The following is a 22,735-nucleotide window of genomic DNA, read 5'->3' as shown; positions in this document are numbered from 1 at the left end:
TAATAATTGTCATGTCTAGTCCATCACTGTCTGTGGAGGTTTTATTTTTTACATTTGTTTACAATAGATTAGATATTATATTCACTGATCTGTCCAACAAACAGGGACTGCATTATTCTGCTTCCCATTTTGTATGTTTTATTTTGATTAATTGTCTCCAATTTTTGTATATATATATATATATATATAAAAAATAAATAAATTCATGCATTCAATATTCGTGCTGTTGTTATGCACAACATCTTTTTAAATGAAATGATCTGGTATGTTTTCTTGTCCAGAGTTTGATTATATTACTTTATTCAATACATTTATATGTGTAGAGATTACTTTAAAATGGCTTCAGATGAGGGAGAGAACATGCAAACCCACAATTTTCTTGCTGTGAGCAGAAATAAGAGTCCAGAGTCCTTTTTTAAAAAAAGTGTTAGCTTAGTTTTTGTTTTTACAATATTAGAGTTACACTGATGTAAGCCCATCATCTCACTGTGCAGAGTTTGCATGTTCTCCCTGAGCTATGCTATGCTATGCTATGCTATGCTAATGGAAGTTTACTGTGTGTGAGATTCCCCCACCCTCAGTAAACTGGGAAAGACTCCAGTTGTTGGGATTCTAAACAGGAATGGGCAAGTTCAGGAGAACTGTGGAATTTCACACACACACGCCCGAATCTTTCTAATGTTTCTAAAAAAAGATCTGCTTTTGTACTAAAGGGTGTCCTGATGGGGAAAAAAAGGGCCTATCAGATTTTATCTGCACCTGCATCTAAAAAAAAACTCTGATTTAAGCACCTCAATAAATACTGATTTATTTTCAATAGATTTATTTTGGTTCTTTTTCAGGTTCTTTTAGTTCAGGGGTGTCAAACGCATTTTAAACCAGGGGCCAAATATGGAGCAGCACAGATTTTATGCCGAAAAATGAGTAATTTCAACATTATTATGACCTAGTTGGCACTTCTATGTATACATAAAATACTAAATATGTAAGAAACCGACAATAGCCAAGAAATAAGTAATAGATATCAGTCCCAACGGGATCTTTAATTTAGATTTCCTAGATTTTCTGACCAATTTCTATTTAATTAAGGGAAATATTATTTTTTATACCTTTATTTCAGACTCTGGGTCCATATTAATCATACAAACAAACACAAAAACACACATTATGTAATCATTTGAGGAAAATTTAAGGATTTTGTAAGAATTAAGTAAGTTTATATCAACAGTTTAACATTAAAAATTATATGTCATCATGCACCGGGAAAACTGTGAGCCCCTGCAAATAGTTTCATTCACACAATGATTAATTTTTATTTTCTTCTGCGGGCCAAATTAGATTCTCCAAAGGGCTGGATTTCTTCAGCTGTAGAATATTCTTATGTTTAATTCTGTAACCCATTGCTTAATAAAAGGGTCACTTTGTTGTTCTTTTTTCTAGCATTCCACAGAACAAAACGAGATGGATGATTGGCACCGATGTAGGTTTGTAAGTGAAAAGTTGCATAAGAAAGGACACGCCTACTTTGCACTGCATGTTTACGCTAAATTTTGACGTTTGTAAGAAAAAATGCACTTGATTTTTATTGTTTATGTGAACTTTACAAATGCACTTCATCCTTCCCACCCACTCAAACACTGTGCTAAAGTAAAAGGCAGAGGCTGGAGTGTGAGTAAAAATATGATTTCATTCTGGTTATATACAAAATACAATTTTATGTACTAAAATGTACACACTCAAAAAGTCATTATGCGTGGCCAGTGTTCACATTCAGTAAATACAAAATTGACACTGTTAATCATCCATTTTGGAGAAAAAAAAAAGGAAAATAGTATTCGCTCACAGAAATGTAAACATACGCCACCATTCTTATGTACAAAGAAAATAAAATAAAGAAGAAAAAAAAACCACCTCTGTCTTCCAATCTCATGTTAGCGCGAGCAGGTAGAGGGGGAGGAGCTTATTTCACATGGGGTCAGCGTGGAAGCATTAATGCTTGGGGGGAAAAACAAAGCAAAGGGACATGTTTGATGAACATGGGGAGGATCTGACGTCTTTGGGTCGGAGCAAAGCAGGAAAACCACTTCTTAAAGTGAGAAAGTACTCGATTAAACTTCTATAGAAGCAAAACACAATTATTTCAGAGCTTAACGGACGTCCTCAGCTGAAATAGACAGAGCTAGTGATGAAGAGAATACTGTTGAGCTGATTGTAACATCTCCCTTACAAAAATACACAAACAGGTTCATCTTTAAGTCCTTTTTTTTTAAAAAAAAATAGCTATTATTTTAATAACTAAGTGATTCAACTAGTAGAGCTCTAAACGAGACAAATAACATTAGCGTTACCATAGCAACGTCCAGGTCAAAAAAACAATACCAGCGATACAAATGCGATTGTAGATGTTTGTGCAGCCGTTGCTTTATTCTCCAGCGAATCCTCTTCACTTGTCACGTGTCAATCACAGACGACACGCCGAGAATCTCTCAATGGGAGTTTAGCGTCTTTCTGTGTGTGTGTGTGTGTGTGTGTGTGTGTGTGCGCGTGTGTGTGGAGCCTGAGAACACGAGTCCTCTCAGTGATGGGGGAGGGGCTAATGTGAGCGTCTCAGATGAGTTTGGTCGAGTCTCTTTTGCTGATGAGCACTTCCAGCAGCCGCAGTTTGGCTTTTAGGTGTTTGTATTCACTGTACTCCTCAGCCAGCGGCGTGCGGTCCTCCTTCTGCACGTTTCTGTGGAAACACAAGGACCCACGTGAAGAACAGGCCTGTTCACTGTCACACACACACACACACACACTGCTCTATGGACAGCCATTGGAGCAGAAATGTCATATCGGTGATATCAACCATAGTTGAACTCTACTCATGCACTTAGTTAAAGTTTTCTATTGCAGGGGTTCTCAACCTTGGGGTCACAAGACACTGGGAGAGGGTTACCATGATGCCTTCAAGGAACTTAGCAATTTAAGCCCATTTTTTTTTTCTTATTTTTATCCTAATTTTATCCATTATTTGCCAGTTTAAACTAATTGTTCCTACTTTTTAAATAAGGAGGCTGAGAATAACTCATTTAGGCTTAGCTTTGGGAGATATTACTAATATACACTACAACCACACCAAATTTTAACCTTTTTTCCATCACTTTTTCTTGCCATATTTTGGCTCCTTTTAATGTATTTTTGCTACATTACTATCATTCCTACCACTTCCCCATGAAATTTCAATAGCTTTTCTGCACAATTTTTCCACTTTCAAGACATTTTCGGCACTTATAAACCCTTTCCACCACGTCTCACATATGTTGATCCATTATTGTCACTTTTAACATCTTTTCACCATATTTCATACTTATTTTTGCCACATTTACGATAAGCCATGCCCATTATTTGCGAGTTTAAACTAATTGTTCTTTGGGGTCGCTAGATGCCTTCAAGAAACTAAGAAAATTAAGACCTATTTTGCATATTTTTACTCTTTTTCTGAAACTACACCAAACGTGCCATATTTTAACCTATTTTTCATCACTTTTTCTTCTCATATTTTTGCTCCTTTTAATGCTTTTTTGCTACATTACTCCCATTCTTGCCACACACATTTGTGGAACCATTATTGTCACTTTTAACATATTTCATGCTTATTTTTGCCAATGTAACCACATTCATGATTTGTGATGCCTAATATTTGCCAGTTTAAACTAACTGTTCCTACTTTTTTAAAATGAGGCTGGGAATAACTAATTTATGCTTTGGAAAATATTACTAATATTGAATATAAACCCTTATACATTTGCATTAGGTTTACTAGTACTAGTGATATTTTAAGTTTATTAATAGTACTAGTAAACAAATATGAATTTGTTCACACTCAGTATGTCACTAGTAGTACTAGTAGACTGTTTTTAGTAGTAATGGTAAAGCCAAAATATGCACTAGTAGTAGTATTAGTAGACTTCATACAAATAAAGAAGGAAGAATTATAACCAAATCCCGCTCCCTGATTGGATGAAATGACCCTGAATTTGCATATCCCTGCCCCCTTATTAGCATATGATGCTTACTTGGACTTCAAACACTTTTTGCTATAATAGAAAAGTGTAGTAAAAGCAAAATAAAGTATGCATTCTCCAAATCACAGCACTAATAGAGCTTTAACATGGTTAATATCACTATCCGACTGCTTTCCATATTGTTTCTTTGGTCTTTTACCTTCCGTTCAGTCGGAGGAACTGCTCCTCAAACTCCTTCAGGTTTTTACGGATCCTTTTCTTCTCCTCTCTCGCCTCTTGGAGCTGCACCACCAGTTCCTGCCTGGGAGTCACAGAGCAAACACACCATTTTTTATTTCAGCAGAGATGGAAAAATGACCAAAATGTTCATAAAGTACAAGAATGTGAGGCAGAAATGCTTTAAACCACACATGTCAAACTCAAGGCCCGCTGGCCAAATCTGGCCCTTTAGAGCATCAAATTCCACCAAGAGCAGAAAGCAAAAAAGTCAGAAAAACCATGAATCATTGTGTAAATTAATAATAATAATAATAATAATAATAATAATAATAATAATACATTGTATTTGTATTGCACTTTACTTTATTTGGCCCCTGAACTAAAATGATGCTTTAAACCATCACTAATGATGGTCAGACTTTGTTCAATAAGATACATGTGTGCTATGCCTTTAAAAATATATATTTATTTTAGAATTGAATTATAAGAAAAATGGTAAACAACCTGGAGCCAGAAACAATTTCAAACAAAATAACAAGTTTAAATATAATGTTAAACAAATAATATCCAACTACTGGTTTTATTTTGAAAATGTGCAACTCTTTTTACATGACTGTGATGATGATGTGAGTGCTGTCAGTGTGTTCCAGTGCTTACATGGAGGCTGAGTGCAGGTTGGACAGTCTCATGTCTGTCACGTTCTTGGAAGGTGAAAGCTCGTCCACAGGTGAAATGAAACCTTCCGCTTCCTCGTCCATGCGCTCCAGCAGACTGATCACGCTGAGCTCTGGTGGGACGCTCACGCTGAACTGGGTCTTTGCGTCGGAGTCGTCCTCCGAGCCGTCCTCCTCCTCCTGCAGGTACAGGTACAGGGAGAGAAGGTGAGGCGTGCGCTGACAGAGAAGCCACTGGGTGTTAAAGTGAGGCTGGTGCCGCGTTACGCAGCGTTAGTGGACGCAGGTTAGGAATCATCACAGCAGCGGAACAACCGTTCCCATTGGTCAGTTAGCGAGTAGAGATTGGGTTAAAGTCATTTCTTGATCAATACTCATCCAGAAAAACACCCGATGGATCCTGAACTCCCTCTGCTCCTCTGAGGTTCATCATTCTGTTATTTTCTGATATTACCATATGTAACTCAGATTAGTACCTGGGGACTACCATCACAGCACATTCATATCAGCATTTAGAATAATGACGCTTCATATATTTTAGTTGTTGTTTTGTGTGTTTTTGTTGTCATTTCTTGTTATTGTAATTTTGTGAATTTTAGTTTATTTTCTAGTATTTTAGTCATGATGTTTTGCATTTTCCCATGAATTTTGTGTGTATTCGTTTTTGGATATAAATATATAATTATTTTTTGTCTATTTTCAGAGTGATATGGTGCGGTTTTTGCTGTTATTTTGTGTTTTTTTGTCAAAAAAAATAATAATTTTTTTTTATATACTGTATATATATATATATATATATATATTTGTCTATTTTCATAGGGATATGGTGTGGTTTTTGCTGTTGTTTTGTGTATCTTAAGCGCTTTGAGTGTCTATGAAAAGCGCTATATAAAATCTGATGCATTATTATTATTATTATTATTATTATTTATCTTTCTGTCACTTTTCTTGTTTGGAATCAATTTGTGTGTTTACTTAGGGAGCCGAACTAAATTAGACAGAGGGCCACACATCATGCCTCCATCATCATCATCATCATCATTCTGAAATAAATCCAGAATACTTTGAGTAAACACAATATAAACTAAATAAAACAACAAAAGAAAGTCTTTAAAATGTTCTCCATTTCTCTTTTATCATTACTATCATTTTATTTTTGATTAGAATTAAATATATCTTAAAATATTTTATTTTAAAAAAAACTTAATTTAATCATTTATTTGAAAAAGAGTAAAAAATAAGGAAAATACATTGACTTACTGTGTAACTGGTCCATTTATAATTCATACTACGGAAACAAACTGAGGTCAAAAACCAAGTTGATGATCTCCTCGAGTGTCAAGCATTAGTAACTAATGATTCAACACGTCTACTGGTGCCAGAAAACAAGCAACACGCAACAATCAGGTTACTGAAGGTCATCAACAGGGGATTGGGGGTAGAGGAGGAGGGGGGGGGGGGGGTTTGATCATTGGAGCAGCATCAGCAGCAGCAGCTCTTCACCTTGATATCGTCGAAGAAGCGAGCGGTTTCCCCCTCGATAATGGGCTGAAGGAGGGGCCCTCTGCGCTTGCTGGAGGGAGAGCCCTGTGACGCCAAGAGGGAGGAGTTAACCACGCAGAGAGGCGGGGCATCGTGAGCCACTGTCCGAAGTTTTACTGGTTGGGTTTTTGTCAATTTGGGAAAATTGTTCCTTTAATCATCCAATAGATGGCAGCGTTAGTTTGGTAAATTACGAGTTTGACGCTTCAAAATCTGACCAATGACCTGTATTCACCTATGTGTGTATATGTATATATAGATATATATGTGTGTGTGTGTGTGTGTGTGTGTGTGTGTAAGGCTGGGCCATATGGACCAAAACTCAGAAAATTATATTTTTTCCTCAAAATAGCTACATTATAAATCTAGATATTATAATTTCAAATGAAGTCTAACCAGAATGACAATTCTAGGTTAAATTTGATGATCCAAATGCCACTTTAGGCTTTTTCTCTTCTAAGGGACAGCACGTGTGAGTGAGTTCTGTAGTGTGGCTTGTTTAGGAGCAGCTCTGGGTTAGGACGCACTGAGTAATCCATCAAACTGTGCTTTTTACGCTGTTCTGAGAAGTAGCAAAGGCAGCGAGTCCTAAAACAATTATTTTAAAACAAAATAAACTATAAAAATATATATCAATACAGGCAAAGTTGTATTTTATTTATTTCCCCAAACTAGAAAACTTGATACATCTTGAATCTCGATATATTGCCCAGCTCTCTCTCTCTCTCTCTGTGTGTGTGTGTGTGTTCCAGAATATAATAACCATGAACACAAAACTCAGATTATTTCTGGTTTACATTATGAGGCTTAAAATATAATGCGTTATGTAAATCTTACATAACGTAAAGGCTTTTGATTCAAACAGCGTCAGATTCAGCTGTATTGTTTACTCTGACTGTGATCCTCGTGAGCTTTGATCTGAACCGTCTCCTTGACAACCACTAAAGTCAGTAAGCTGCCGCCACCTTGGCCTCTAAAGCCTCCACAAGCTGGGATTTAAGTGTCCGCAGACGCCCAGTCATCGTGGCGCGCTTTGGCAGCACGTCTGAGGATAAGAGCCAACGGGTCACACTTACGATGACGGGTATGGTGGAGGCTCGGCACAGGATCTGCTTCACTAGGCGGTAGCGGTCGTACAGCGGCTTCATGATCTGCCTCTCGTTCTTGGTCACCTGATTGAGGAAGAGAAACGAGTTGAGTTCTCCTTTATGTACAGGCCATAGGTTAAAGGTCATTAGTGTGTTTTCTATAATACTGTCTCATAACAAAGTATTCTTACTTCATTATGGTTTATTTGTTATTGGTTTAAAAATTAGAAGAAGAAATAGACAAAAATCTATTTGACCCAATCAGGGTTGGGGTCAATTACATTTTTCAACTATTTCTTTAATTATCCATGTTTAATTACAACACAATTATTATTAAGGTGACCGGCATTTTTTTTTTTAAATTGCAATTATTATTTTCCCCCTGAAACATAACTTTCCTCTTGTGTTAGCTTTCTGTTAGCATCTCTAATGATAACAGGTCAGTTTTGACCTCTGTCTTAAATCAGCTGTAAAATACATTAAAATATATGATCTATCATTTCATTTGTTTCTCATCTCTTGGTTACATTGTTAGGCTTCCTTATTCATGCAAATATTGGTATTAATGTTCTTGGTGTGAGTGTCTGAGCCTTTTTTTTTTTTTAAATCAGTATAACCATAGATTTATTTATTTTTTAAATGGTAAAATAATCCTTAAGAGAACGGACAGGTAGTGGGAAAAGTTGGTCTGAAACATATTTTAATAATTGTTACCTACGTATGTATAAGAAATAGATATATATCATGGTTTCACAGGTTTTGCATTTAATTGTTATATTATATAATTGTATAATTTCCATGCCAATTACAATTACAAGGTAATTTTCCTGAACTTAATTACAATTCAATTACAATTACAACAGCAACATATTTATCTTTCAATTACAAAGATGCCATGATTGTAATTAATTATCACAATTACTTGATTAGAATTATAATTGAGCACGACCCTCCTGACGTGGACACATTTATCATTTAACAAACTATCACATTGAGTCTGTGCACGTTATTCATGCCTCAGTAGAAATGTGGGTCATAATCAGGCTGGAGAGAAGCTGCACACTGCACTGCTTTTATTTACATGTAGGCAGTGAGGAGGGGGGGGGGAGGTGACCTACCGGTCGGCCGTGTATGCTTTCGTAGTGCAGCAGAGCTTTCTGAAGGGCCACTTTCTCCGCTGCAATCTGCTCCCGTGTCATATCCTGTCAGTGGGAGAACAGGAAGTGAGTCAGTGCATGTCAGGGTTTAAGAGTGTGTGTCATATACACACACACACACACACACACACAGACCTGTGGTGCACCTAAACCTGCTTTGTTGATGCGTGCTGCTCACCTTGATGTCCTCAGGCCGGTGCACCTCCCCCCTCTTCTCCTGCAGCTTGTTGAGGATGGAGTCCAGCGTGCAGTCCACTGGGGGCTTTGGAACCTTCTCCTGCTGAGGCTTCTTCTCCAGCTGGGAGCCGAAGCTTCTGGGCAGCGTGTTGCTGCGCTGACGGGTCAGCGGTGGCAGATCCTCCTCCGACTTCATCAGCTTGTGTTCTGGAGGAGGACACGTGAGGATGAGAACTAGGGCTTTGGATCCGTGGTCCTACAGACAGACTGGAACGTGTTCTACCTTTCAGCTCTTTACGCAGCTTGGCCAGCTCAGTGCTCCATCGCAGCACCTCTGGGTTTGCAGCTTTGTCGCTGTGGGACGGCTGCACCACAACATCAACACACAGGAAACAGTTGAGAACATGAACCTTGACGATGTGCAGCTGCAGGTCTCAGGAGGGAGGGAGGGTACCTACCCTGTATTTACGTTCATCCTCAAACTTCTCCTCGAACCTGTGGATCTTTTTCTTCAGCACATGGATCCTCTTGGTGAGCTGAGCCGTGGTTAGCTCCTCCTTCTCATCGTCACACGAGCCCAGAGACGAGCTCCGCCTGCGGCTGTGGAGCAACACCATGTTTGTTAAATCCAATTACAATTATCCATGTTCAAATACAACTAAATTATGATCACGGTGACCAGCATTTTAGCATTAAAATCAGAATTACAATTTTCCCACTGAAAGTCAATTACAATTACGTTCTCAATTACTAAAGTTCAAATTCGATCACAATTACTGAGCCTTTAATAAATGAACGTAGCCTCCCTCTTGTGTTAGCTTTCTGTTAGCATCTCTCAAAAATATTATCTTTCATCCAATTTATTTTACATCTCTTAGTTACCTCGTTAGGCGTCTTTTTACATAAAATATTAGTATTAATTCATAAAAATTTGTATTATTTTTATTTCTTTTAACTTCATTATTATTACTATTATTTATTCATTGTTTAAGGGATTTATTTTATGTGTATATGTATCAATATGCCATCACAAGGGGAATGGACTCGTGGGATGAAAAGGGGAAAATAATGTGTGCATAATATAACGGTTTGTAAACTATAAATTAGAACGTAATCACTAAGCACACATGGATAAACAGTCGATCACCACAAATAAAAATATCATTATTAATGTCTTTGGTGAGGGCGTCTGAGCCTTTGTCAGTATACGCTTCAATTTCCATTTATTTGAAAAAAAAAAAAAAAAAAAAGATAAAATGATACTGAAGAGAACTGAAATGTAGTGATAAAACATGATAATGAACATATTTTAATAATTGTTAACTCCATACGTTTAAGTCATAGAACTCCAACATGGTTCCACAGGTTTGCGTTTAAGTGGAATTGACAGTTTTCACAGAATTGACAGTTTTCATAGAATTTCAAAGTCAATTAACTGAACTCAATTATTCCACCTTACTTTTCGTTGTACTTGTTACAATGACAATGAATATGAATCTACAACAGCAACAAATGTTTTCAATTACAGTCATAATTACAACTAGGCCATAATTGTAATTAAATATAAATTACTTGGGATGTCCCGGTACAACTTTTTTCATTTTTGATATGATACCGATATTGCAGCCTTGCGTATCGGCCAATACCGATATAAATCCGATATCAGCATTAATCATAAATTTAAAAGTTATTATTATTATTTTTTTACTTAATACAAAAAATTAGAATTACTTATTTTGTCGTGTGGAATGTTAGAAAAGAATTGATCAAGTGATGTTACTCAGAGAACAATAGTCAGAAACAGTAGGTATGAGAAAAACTCACCCATTTATTATTAACCAAGTGGTTACATAAATGTTAACCTTCAACATAATATTTACAGTATTCTACAATTTAATAAAATAAATAAAATAATAATAATACTAATAAATTTTTTTAAAGTATCGGTAAATCCGGAAATTTGAATCCGATATTCGTTTTCAGGCAAATATCGGCCCGATATCCAATATCAATATCGGATTGGGACACCCCTATAAATTACGGGTATAATTGACCCCAACCCTGACTGACACCCCTTCCCTCAGCGCCACCTGCTGCATGCACAGTTAGCCCCGCCTACCTCATGAACGAGTGTGCGTTTGGTGGCGATGGAGGCACTTCCGTGTCGTCCAGGTACTGCTGACACTGTCCGTAGGCGTAGAAGCGCGGGGACACCATGGGGTCGCTGTCCTCCTCCAGCAGCTGACGGATCAGACGCCCCCCCACGTGAGGCGACAGGCGGGCTTCCTCTCTGTCCATGCTCTCCCTCTGCAGTGGGAACGCTGGGATGGGCTCTAGGGAATAACACAGAGGGTGTGTTACAATGGTAGGGTGTGTTCAAGGCTCCGCGCTACAATACAAACAAATGTCATTAGATCCTGTTTGAGGATCTCGTGCAGGGGATCTCTGAAAATGTACAGCAGCAGATTCTCAACACTCACAGCACAGCAGGTACAGAAACACAAAAACACAGCCATTTATCTCCAATCTAAGGGTTAACTTGAATTAATTGTTCTGGTACTTTGTTTTGGGATGCGAGGATGATTTCTAATGAACAGTCTCCTAGATACAGACTAGAGATTCATGATTTGCATGTCACAGTATATCCCAACAATAAACATTACCATATACATCCATAATTACAAATGTCACCTTTACAAAATGGCACAAAATGGTATGAATTACAATTATTTTCATTATTTTTTAAATGGTAACTAACTGTAATCCCAGCACAAACATCAAAAACAAGTGGTATGATTATCAAACTGTCAAAATAAAGTGTTTCAAAAAAGTTTAACTTTTGCTTCAACAACAGATTCTGATTCTGTTAAGTTCTTAAATTCTGTTAAAGAAGTAAACACATACATCTATAAAAGTGCCCACGAGTATGTTTTATGAAAATAAATAAAATTTAGCGCACATTAAATGGGTTTTTTTTGGTTAAAAAACATAAGTAAAAAAATAATAATTTTGACATTTTTGGATTGATACAATAATCGTGTGGTGAAATATTGTGACATATTGCCGATATCAATTTTTTTTTCCAACACTCTTATTACAGACCCATTTAAGTTTGGACCTACTGAAAGCACCGTATAGGAAATCAAGTTTAAAGAACTGTCAGAACATCCTGGAAATGTTTTCTACGGATGTATCCAACTTTGATGTTCTTAAATCTTTAAAATGATCTAAATAGTCAGAAATTTGTTTTTTTACTTTGATCTCCTGATGTGTTTCAACTGTCAACTGCCAGTCTTCCATAGAGGCATCTGCTGATCGCTTTGCATGTCCTTGACTTCCGTGCAATAATTCTAGTAGTTTTCTTTGTCTTTTTCTTTTTAAATAATATGTTAAGATTTTTTTTTTTATTTAGCCAACTTTATTTTCAGGAAATGTACTTTGATCTCCAGAGATGTTTCGACTGTCAACTGCCAATCTTCCTCAGAGGCATCTGTTGATTGGTTTGATGCATCCTTAACTTCCGCGTAATCATTCCAGCATGTTCTCTTTGAACAATATGTTGTGGTTTCATATTCATACAACTTTTTTTTTTTACAGGAAATTTACTTTGTGTTTTGACTGTCAACTGCCAGTCTTCCATAGAGGCATCTGCTGATCACTTTGACACGTCCTTGACTTCCGCGTAATAATTCCAGCAAGTTCTTTTAGAATAAAATGTTATGGTTTCTTATATTCATACAACTTTTTTTTTTTTTTTTTTTACAGGAAATTTACTTTACCTGACATGTTTCGACTGTCAACACATCAAAGTGATCAGCAGGCGCCTCTGAGGAAGACTGGCAGTTGACAGTCGAAACATGTCAGGAGATCAAAGTAAATGTTCTGTAAAAAAGTTGTCTCAAGAAATTAAACCATAACATATTATTCAAAAAGACAAAAACAGTGTGCTGAAATTATTACGCGGAAGTCAAAGACACATCAAAGCGATCAACAGACGCCTCTGAAAAAGACTGGCAGTTGACAGTCGAAACATGTCAGGAGATCAAAGTAAATGTTCTGTAAAAAAGTTGTCTCAATAAATGAAACCACAACATAATATTTAAAAAGAAAGACAAGAAAAAGTGCAGAAATTATTAGATGGAAGTCGAGGACACATCAAAGCGATCAAAAGACGCCGCTGAGGAAGACTGGCAGTTGACACTCGAAACATTTCAGGAGATCAATGTAAAAAAGTTGAAACTAACATATTACCCAACAGGACATTTTCCAGTGTCATATTAAATAAAGTCAGCAGATATGATGGTAATTATTTACTGAAAACTCACAGTTGAGCAGGCAGAGAACACATAAAGGAGTGTCAACACACACACACACAGAATAAATGCAGGAAGTAAACAACCTCTGAGGGCAAACAGTCATTATGTCAGGGTAAAACATGCAAACTATGTCAGAGAGCGGAGGAGCAGATTTTCCCATAACTGGGGTGAGTTGAGGCACATGAGGAATGATTGAGCTCCTGTTGCAGCACAGAGGTCCCAGGGGTGATCCTCCACCTTTGGTACGTGCACTTTTCCAGGCAGCTGTTCTTTGCCTGTTACAGCCCGCTAACACATGCTGTCAGGCCTACTGAACGTCTTCCTCTGTGGCTTATTATGTAGCTTATTACTGCAGCGTGGCTGGACAGCGAGGCTCCGCCGCATCTTGAAATGAATCCCTTAAATCAACAGTTTGCTGATGGCCCGGGATTGAGTGGACTAATGAAACGCACAGCGGGCACGTCGCTCCACTAAAGGTTGTTGTGAGTGAGTGAGACGCTCAGACACAATGTTCCTGATCAGTCAAGCATGTTGCCATGCAGAGGAGAAGGTCATTCCGACAACCTCCGTGCTTCTCCTTTTTCTCTTTTTCGGGCGTGTTAATGACTAAACCGACCACTTACCCTCACAGCAACTTGACCAGGAAATTCTTTTGAAATCAAGAAACGGAGAGTTTAGGAAGGAGGAATCTAGGGACGGAGAAGGAAAATGGGATAAAAGAAAGAACGACGGGATGATTAATAATTTCTATAGGACTTGGAAATCCACATTTAATCTCCTTATGTGGAGTTTTTTTAACTAATGCTTCACTTCTCTTCTTTCAATAACCTACATTGGGCCAATCAGCTGCAGATCTCAGAGTCTGTCCTGGTCGCCCACCCATAGCTTCACTATTACGTCAATACTTCAATGTAATATTCACTTTTACCCCTTCTTCTTACTCACAAATCCCTTCGTTGACCTTTTCCCTCACTAAGGAGCAATCAGTGCAACGCAACCAGGCAGTACACATAATTGCGGTTTGCGCTGGGAAAAGCTGTCACAGCCAATCACGGCGGCTCCCCGCGGCGTCTGCGCAGCCACGAGCTCAGATATGCTCTCAGAACAAAATGTACAGAGAGGAGGGAAAACAATCCCTGTGTGTGATGATGATGAATCCCAAAGGAAAATCAAATACCCCATGTGAGAGTAAAACAGCGATCACCATCACTTTTTCTTTCCGTTACGAGTGCAAAACCAGGAGAACCACTGGTGCTTGGGTTTCCACTCAAACTCATGCTGCCATGTTTCCTCAGAGTCAGTCAAAGTATTCAGAATGAGGACAGATGGGAAAGTTTTCCATAAAGAGTCTCTTTGTGTGTCCACTGGAGAGCTCCAGAAAACACACACCGACTCAATGATGTGATAATTCTGCAGCCATGAGGCGAGCTAGTAGCTGAGCTGACAGCTTTACTGCCAGCAGCGCATTCTACCTCCCACGCCTAACAGGAAGTAGTTGTAGTAGTGACTAGTGGTGGGTGTAGAGTCCAAGTTCAGGCTTGGAGAGGTGTCAGCACATGTTACAGCATGTTATAGCTGTGTCAGATAGCAGTACATGCTAAAGTGCTGGACCTGTTGGTTATCATTCCAGTGGTTATCATCAACGCGAACACCTGGTTCAGTGTGAGGGACTTCCTTTGTGCAGCACGGGATTGCACAACAACAGAGTAGAACAGGAAAAGGAGTCTCTGCTGAATAATGCTAAGCTGCTTTCTTTCTTTCTTTTTTTTTCTGCAGCCACATGATGATCTAGCAGGAGTTTGTGAGGAGGAGGAGGAGGAGGAGGAAGACGTGCTTCGACACAGTCAACCATGTTGGATCTAATGCACAGCCTGCACGGAAGTATTCCTTGAAATGAATAAACAGATCTAATCACGAGAGAGACGTGTAAACAAACACACACGCTATCTGGGAGTTGATCCTAGATCAGTGGTTCCATATCTTTTTTTTGTCCCGTGCACCCCTTTGCATTTTTGTCAAACCATGTGCACAGTGCACCCCCTCTTCATATCATATCCATATTTTCATATGCTTCCTCATCTGTGGAACAGTGGTCTCTCCCAAACCCTTAAATGAGTCTCAAACATTGGTTCCCTAAGGCGTAATCCATAATACAAATTCAAAATAACAGTGAAATTTAAAGTGGAATTTAGTTAAACTACAACTTTTATGTGATTACGTCAATTGTAAGTAAAAGACTAATTATTGTCTCCTATTGTCAGAAGTGTGATAATTAAAAAAAAAAAAAAAAAGTGCCTCTACACCATAAAATAATCCTGTTTTAATAAACGATTACAAGAAAATATAGTACTTTTAGTTTGTGGTGAATTTGTAAAGTAGGAACATTGAAAGAATATTTTTCAAATTAGTTGTTAGTGTCCCCTGCAATGTGCTCCTGTACCCCAGTTTGAGAACCACTGTAGAGAAACTATTGGTTTAAAATGAACTCGATCCTTAGTGCTGATTTAAAGCGACGGTGCTCAGAGCTCTTAAGAGGATCTGGTGTTAGCAGCAGCAGCAGGTCTGAGGACTCCCTGACACTGACTCACCTCCCCAGTTGTTGTTTTCCTCGGTCAGGGACGTCAGGTCCAGCCGCGGCACGTCCTGGCAGCTCGTCTTCTCACAGTCCGAGTCCGACCCTCGGACCTCTCCGCTCCGGCCCGTGTCACAGGTGACAGGTGACTCCTGGATCTTCATGCTGAGCGTCTGCACCACCATGAGAGAAGAACATAAGGCTAAAAAAGAGACGCTATCAACAATAGCAGCCGCAGCGCAGCGCGCACTCTTATTAAGTTCATCCGCTCACTCCCTCCGCTGGAGGGCGAGGGGGCGGGGCCAGGCCTGTGATTGGCCGCCTCGGCCGCGCCGAGGACCTCCGCCCATATGCTATGTGCAGAGGCCACGCCCCCCTGTTTTATTCTCCGTGGATGTGACCGTGACTCTCCATCTCTCTCACGCCTGATGCGCGTGTGCAGCCCACCCTGAACTTGTTTGTTTCACAGTAGCAGCAGCAGCAGGAGGAGGAGGAACGAGTCTGACTCTGCGCATGCGCACGTCTGAGCGCCCTTACTGTTTAGACTACACCCACTGATGTCATTATGATTAATAAACCTTATGTCTACTAGTTTAATATATGCTTTGCTTTAGTTAGAGAGTGAGATAATGAAGTAAGACTAGCAGTGGCTTGTTTAAGGTTTAACCAGCAACACTTTACACTATGTTTCTTAATTTGCAAGTGTTTCATTATTATACATTTAATAGGAAATCCACATGTTCCTATTTACTAGCCACTAACTGACCACTTCTTCTAACTGAGCATAAAACATGTAACATGTTTGTTCAATTTAACTGTAGGATTTATTTATTTTAATTTAATTTTTTTTTGCACATCTTATTACAATCTAAACATTAAATCTGCAGCATCTTTAACAACATTCTACCTGTGACACTTGATCACATTTGTCCCAATGTTTCAGTGAAAATAATAAACATTTAAAGACAAATGCAGCAGTATGGAACTCTACTAAGGCAGTGACTACATCTGGATTTATGTTTGTCACTTTGAATCCTGGGAAGTAAATCAGATTTAAGTAGATCAAGCTCATTGGTGACTAGTGTCCCTATTAGAACAGGTCTGAGGCCACCTCACATGGTCCAGGTGGGCTACTTTACCACTAACAAGTTGGGGTCCTCCTGTGGCTTAGTTTTAGCCTTTTTTTTTTAAATTTAATTTAATTTTTATCTTGCAATGCTTGCATTCTTCTCTTAACCATGTTCAGTAAATATAAAAGAAACACATTTTTAACAAAATACCAAAAGCATAAAAAGCAGCGGATCCTTCCGTAGCTCTTACGTTCTGTACGCAACAACATACTTCCATAAACATTCAGCAGTGCTGCACTGTTTACCTGCTATGTACACAGAACATCACAGTAGGTTGATGACACAGCAAAATTCATGACCTCTGCTGCACTGACATATTGATCTATTTATAGTTCAAGACAGACAATATATAGTAGATCATACAACATGGCATAATCTATTCCAAACACACACGACAGAGGCACGTTTAGCTAGCACGCACTGCCTTCACAATCTGCTGGTTTATTGCCATTCATGTATCCTTTAATGCACAAAATTATGTCATGCAAAAACTAAAAATAACAGGATGGCATATATTAAAATAGTATTTCTACGTGTTTAATGCAACATGGCGGAAAGTGAACTAGGAGATCCTTAGCAATTAGCATTATTTTCGTTTGGCTAAGTTGTTTGCAATTTGTGGGACAATTCAATAAGGCCAGAGGTGTGTTTTACCCAGTTTGTGTTTAGCTTTGTAATAACAATAATAATAATAAAAATAAGTATTATTATTAAAAACCTGTAAATATTGGTTTACCATTGTGTTCATCATCTTTGAACTAGTTTATATATGAGTAATAGAGTGTAAATAGTGAAGCGGGAAATCACTGGTGCTGCTCATGTATTCAGGGTATGTTCATGGATCGTTCAGCACTGCTAAACCCACAGGATCCCATTTCCTCTGCCTGGGCGTGGGACCAGGCTATTTTTAGGAAAACAAGATCAAGACATTCAGCTTCAGGAGCTCACAGATGCCACAGATGGCTTACTGGAAATCAGAATCAAAAGGTTTTGTTTTGCCTTTCTGTTAGAACAATACTGTTTTTACATGTCAGTCGGTGGGAACTTTAGGCAGAGCTACGTAATTAGTCTCTTGTTACATGAGAACTTTAGCTCTGAAGAGATGTTAGATTACAGTGAATAAATGTGGCAATTGTGACGGAGAGAGAGTGGAAACGTCCCCACAATAACACTTACTGTCACTGTTTTCAGGTTATGAAACCCCCCCAGCGTGAAGTACATGCTGCACTCATTCACTCAGTCAAAACACTCAACATTAATCTATTAAACAACATCCAGAAGGAAAAGCAAGACCAGCTTCTGAACACAGCGTGCAACAATTATACAACTTGGCATTGGCACGTCTTCACGGCGTGCAAACATCAGTGATGATTGAGCAGGAAAAAAAACTGTTACTCCAGGAAAACCTGATCTTTAAACTAACAGAAAAAGTCAAATTAAGAGTTTCCAATTATTATTATTTTTTTTTTTTGCTTAACAAACCATTAAGGGGAAAAAAATACTGACTTTTCAAACAGATTCATGACAAATACTGTTGAAAGAAGAGCACTTAGAAAATGCAAATCTCTGCTAAACGCCAAATATTCTCTGGAAGTTATCTGGATCAGTGATCCTGATCATGGTACAATCATAATTTACACTTTAAAGGCTTGGAAGAAATGCATATCCCCATTAATAACCATACAGTAGGTCCAAATGTAATGGCACCACCATTTTATTTTGAAAAATGTTGATGAAATGTGCAATCCGGTGTCATGTACTGAGTGTGCATCGTACTGAGATTGTATATGTGCATATATGTACAGTACATGCGCACTACCGAAAAATGAATTTTTGCTAAAAAAAAACCACTTCATTTTTGTTTTCAAAGTGAACGGACACATGTTTTATTTGTTTATTGGATTGTGTTAGGGTTAGGGTTATAATCTCAGTACAGAGGTAAACTCAGTACATGACACCAGACCAGCTCCTGATGAACCAACCTTACATTACTGAGTCAATTTTCACAAAGATCAGTCAGTTACGAACCCAGATAAGAAAATCTTGCCATTTTTTTATATTTTGGAAACTGATCCAGAACCAGTAGATTGATCCGGATCCCCTCCAAAATGTAATGGAATCCTCCATGGCCTAACGTCTAACTTTGGTTAAGATTTTGTCATCATCTGTCAATTACTTTTGACGTAATCCTGCTGACAGACAAATCCTTGGCGGAGGTAACAAATATCTAATAAAATTGTGTTTTTTAATGTACTTCGTCATGTATTTTGACTTCTGTTCAATGTGTGTACAAAAAGTCACAGAAGTGTCACCTTTTCCTTGGAAAACAATTCCACCTGACTAAATGAATGCTTATGGAATCTCAACATTGTTTCATACACCAGCAAAAGATACATATACGACATACGGTACTGTATGCCATGTGGGTGTTCCATGTGGAATGGAAAAACCCACTGAAAACATTACCAAGTAAATATTACCTGCTGTAACTGAATGACTACCAGGATAAACACCAGAGAAAATGAGTGTGTGAACCACATAAATTAAGTTGTGTTCATAGTCAAAATCCTTTTGGCCTTTCTTAATAACAACATATTCTTTAGTTTAGTTTGGCCACTGGTTCAGTAAATGTACACTTCCCAGTGACAGTATGGAAAAAACAAGGTCAGTACTTTTATTTTTTTGCTTCCAGCAGTTAGAAACCATGTCTGTAGGTACACTAAACACTTTTTAACTGACTGTATAAGCCAGTACAGAAGGTTAGTAAATGGTTGACTGAAACATAAAACATATACCAGTACTTATCCTTTCATTATCAATGTATATTATCTTTAAATTGGTGTCTTTTGTTGGATTCACCATCAATCCATGTGTCTGTAAAGAAGTTGCATCATAAAATACATTAATCAGTCATTATTAAGATGAATCTGCTGAGTCAGAGGAAAGCGTGTCACACATCACGTACTCACTTTGTTTCGTCTGTTTAACAGACAATAAAGGATAAGATGGCAAAACGTGCAGCACTCAAATGTCTTTAAATGCAAATGTCTCTCTGTAAAGAAAACAAAAAGCTGATAGTAGAGCTTTGTTGTTTTTAGCAGACAGACTCATCTACCGTCAGACAACAGAGACACAAGAAATGTGCTGCTGAAGTAATCAGCCACGTGAAGATGCTGAGGATTAACGCAGGCACAGATGTTACGCACGCACGCACGCACACGCACACACACACACACACAATTTTCTGGAACGTCAGCCAACATGTCCACTCACTTGAGCCTTGATTACATCATCATAGGAGGACCAGCTGGTGAAAAGCAGAGAGCTACTGTCCCTGTAGAGCGTGAGCATGCTTTTATGTTGTGTGTGTGTGTGTGTGTGTGTGTGTGTGTGTAGAGATTGAGTGGATAAGGTGATATATTAGACAATGATTAAGCCTGTAACAGAGATTCACACATGTACACGGCGCAAAAACAAGCAAACAATGGATTGCACAGAACTACACCGGCAAAATTGTCCATACCTGAAATTTAAGGCATTTAAATAAAATCATTAAAATGTTTATCACTTATTTTACCAAAGTGTCTTTTTTAACAATACATATTTATTACATAAATACAGTTTGTAGGCCAATAATTTTCTTTACTAACGACGTTGCCTAGCCAACAGTGTTAAAGGTTCAATAAGGAAAACATGTGTATGAAATGGAGTTGTGAACACAAAGCATGCACACCTGAACTTTTTCAAGTGCTAAGTCCATGTACGGCAGGGGTCACCAACCTTTTTGAAACCAAGAGCTACTTCTTGGGTACTGATTAATGCGAAGGGCTACCAGTTTGATACACACTTAAATAATAATTAGGGAGATTTTCAAAAGAGCGCGGGGTGGGGGGGGGGGGGGGGGGTGGGGGGGGGGGGTAGTTTGCTTTTTAAAGAGAAAATGAAATAATTCAATTTCACAGTGTTCTTTTATTTGAAAAACACATATAAAGTAAAGAACAAATTCCACAGTACCCGTGCAAATGGTAAATGGTGGTAGTAGTAGAATAAATAAAATAAATAACATAAAATTAAACAAAAAAAGGCATACATTGCATAAATTATCCATCAATCTATGCAATGTATGCTTGAAATAAAAATAATCAACAAAAGGAAAATTAAACATAGCCTATACAACAACGGCTATAACATAACAGAAACACTTCCCTACACATGGTTGGATTTGATTTTCTCCCGATTTCCTCACCGACATTGTCCGGGCGGACCATCCTTCACTGAGCGTCGTTTCCGGCCGGACAATAATAACGATTACACCTCTTCTTGTTATTATTATTACAACAATATTATTGTTACAATAATATAATTACACCGCATAAGAAGAGGAAGAAAAGTCTTCTTCCTCTTCTTATGCGGTGTAATCGTTATTATTGTCCGGCTGGAAACGACGCTCAGTGAAGGAAGGTCCGCCCGGACAATGTCGGGCAGAAATCAGGAGAAAATCGGGAGGGTTGGCAAGTAGGTATTAAACACAAAAAACACTTTACATTTTAAGTGTTTATATATATGTATTGTCATTTCTAAGTTACATGTAAGTGTGATTTAAACAAGAATAGCTAAATAAATAAATCTATATATATAAAAGCTCACTGGTAAGTGCTGCTATTTGAGCTATTTTTAGAACAGGCCAGCGGGCGACTCATCTGGTCCTTACGGGCGACCTGGTGCCCGTGGGCACGGCGTTGGTGACCCCTGATGTACGGTAATCCCCTGTTGTACCAACGACAGCTCATAACTGACTTGTATGTGCGTAAAGGACAGTCCTGTCTGTGTGTGTGAGTCCTATTTTTCTCTCACCTGTTTCTTTCCACACTCATCAGCTCACCAGTGTATTTAACCTTTGACCTATGTTTATCTCCCATCCATTCCCTGGAGATTCCCTCCCCGTGCTACTTCAATTGATGTCATTATCCAACACAGTGATAATCATTCACACAGTCAGAGGAGCTGAGACGGAGCGACGCAGACTGATGGAGAAAACGTAGCTCGTCTTGTAGCTCTAGCCATCTGCGCAATTTAGAAAAAAATCCCTTAAAATGAGCTCTATGCTTACAAATTAAATCTGAAATATAAGTTGTAGCTTTTCTCCGTTTTCACACACAAACTGGTCTACCTGTACAGATAAAATAATAAATACATAAATGAATCAGAACCTTTGTCTTTAAAAGGAAAACCTTGCAGATGCCCTTTCTTTAAAGGAAGTAAAGAGTGAGTTTTTGTGTAAAGACAATAGTAAGAAATTGGTGGCGTTAATGTTGAGTCTGTTTATTTTATTTATTTATTTTTTCATTTTTCAGCCCCACACTTCTGATCTAATGCTAATTTTGATGCTAGTTTTAGTCTAAAGTCATCAGGACTATTTCAGTCATAGTCTAGTTTAAGTGTACTACATAACATATTTTGTCGACTGAAATATAGATGATGAAAGTTTATGCATTTTTTTTAAAGATCCAATTAGCATTTATCAACCTGATATTGGATGGTATTAATGTATTTAAATACACAAACAGATTTGATAAGATTAATACACAACATCACATGGTCACATGAGTTCGGTTTTGTCATGTGATGAAAAAATAGTTTTGTTCTCGTTAGTCAATAATAAAAAAAAAAACGTCAATACGTATTTAAAAAAATATTAGTCATAGTTATTGTCACCTAAAAAATGTAGTCGACAGAAACTATGACGGAAATTTTTAGTCGACAAAATTAACACTGTTGTGATCACGAGAGCTATGTTCACACTACAGGTCAATTCTAATTTTTTTGCCCACATTTGACATGTATCTGATTTTT

General features: G+C 38.1%; 1 protein-coding gene across 2 annotated transcripts in view; it reads right to left on the bottom strand.

Moving 5' to 3' along the window:
* Window positions 1-1,667: 1,667 nt before the first annotated feature.
* The window catches only part of fam13a (family with sequence similarity 13 member A), a 65,564-nt gene continuing 44,496 nt past the window's right edge, over window positions 1,668-22,735 (bottom strand). Inside the window, exons 14-24 of one of the 2 annotated variants that reach the window (XM_028446706.1) lie at window positions 15,769-15,925; window positions 10,984-11,197; window positions 9,323-9,464; window positions 9,148-9,229; window positions 8,866-9,071; window positions 8,649-8,732; window positions 7,519-7,614; window positions 6,404-6,487; window positions 4,884-5,080; window positions 4,207-4,308; window positions 1,668-2,731 (exon numbers count right to left, since the gene is read on the bottom strand). In XM_028446706.1, the coding sequence (XP_028302507.1) occupies window positions 2,608-2,731; window positions 4,207-4,308; window positions 4,884-5,080; window positions 6,404-6,487; window positions 7,519-7,614; window positions 8,649-8,732; window positions 8,866-9,071; window positions 9,148-9,229; window positions 9,323-9,464; window positions 10,984-11,197; window positions 15,769-15,925 (1,488 nt within the window). In that variant the 3' untranslated portion in view covers window positions 1,668-2,607. The remainder of the gene's footprint in view (window positions 2,732-4,206; window positions 4,309-4,883; window positions 5,081-6,403; window positions 6,488-7,518; window positions 7,615-8,648; window positions 8,733-8,865; window positions 9,072-9,147; window positions 9,230-9,322; window positions 9,465-10,983; window positions 11,198-15,768; window positions 15,926-22,735) is intronic. The other variant, XM_028446793.1, reaches the window with a different exon arrangement.

This window comes from Gouania willdenowi, chromosome 1 (assembly GCF_900634775.1).
Source record: "Gouania willdenowi chromosome 1, fGouWil2.1, whole genome shotgun sequence".
NCBI classification, from domain to species: Eukaryota; Metazoa; Chordata; class Actinopteri; order Blenniiformes; family Gobiesocidae; genus Gouania; species Gouania willdenowi.
Note: the sequence above shows the minus strand (reverse complement) of the source record. Positions and strands in the feature narration are given on the sequence as shown.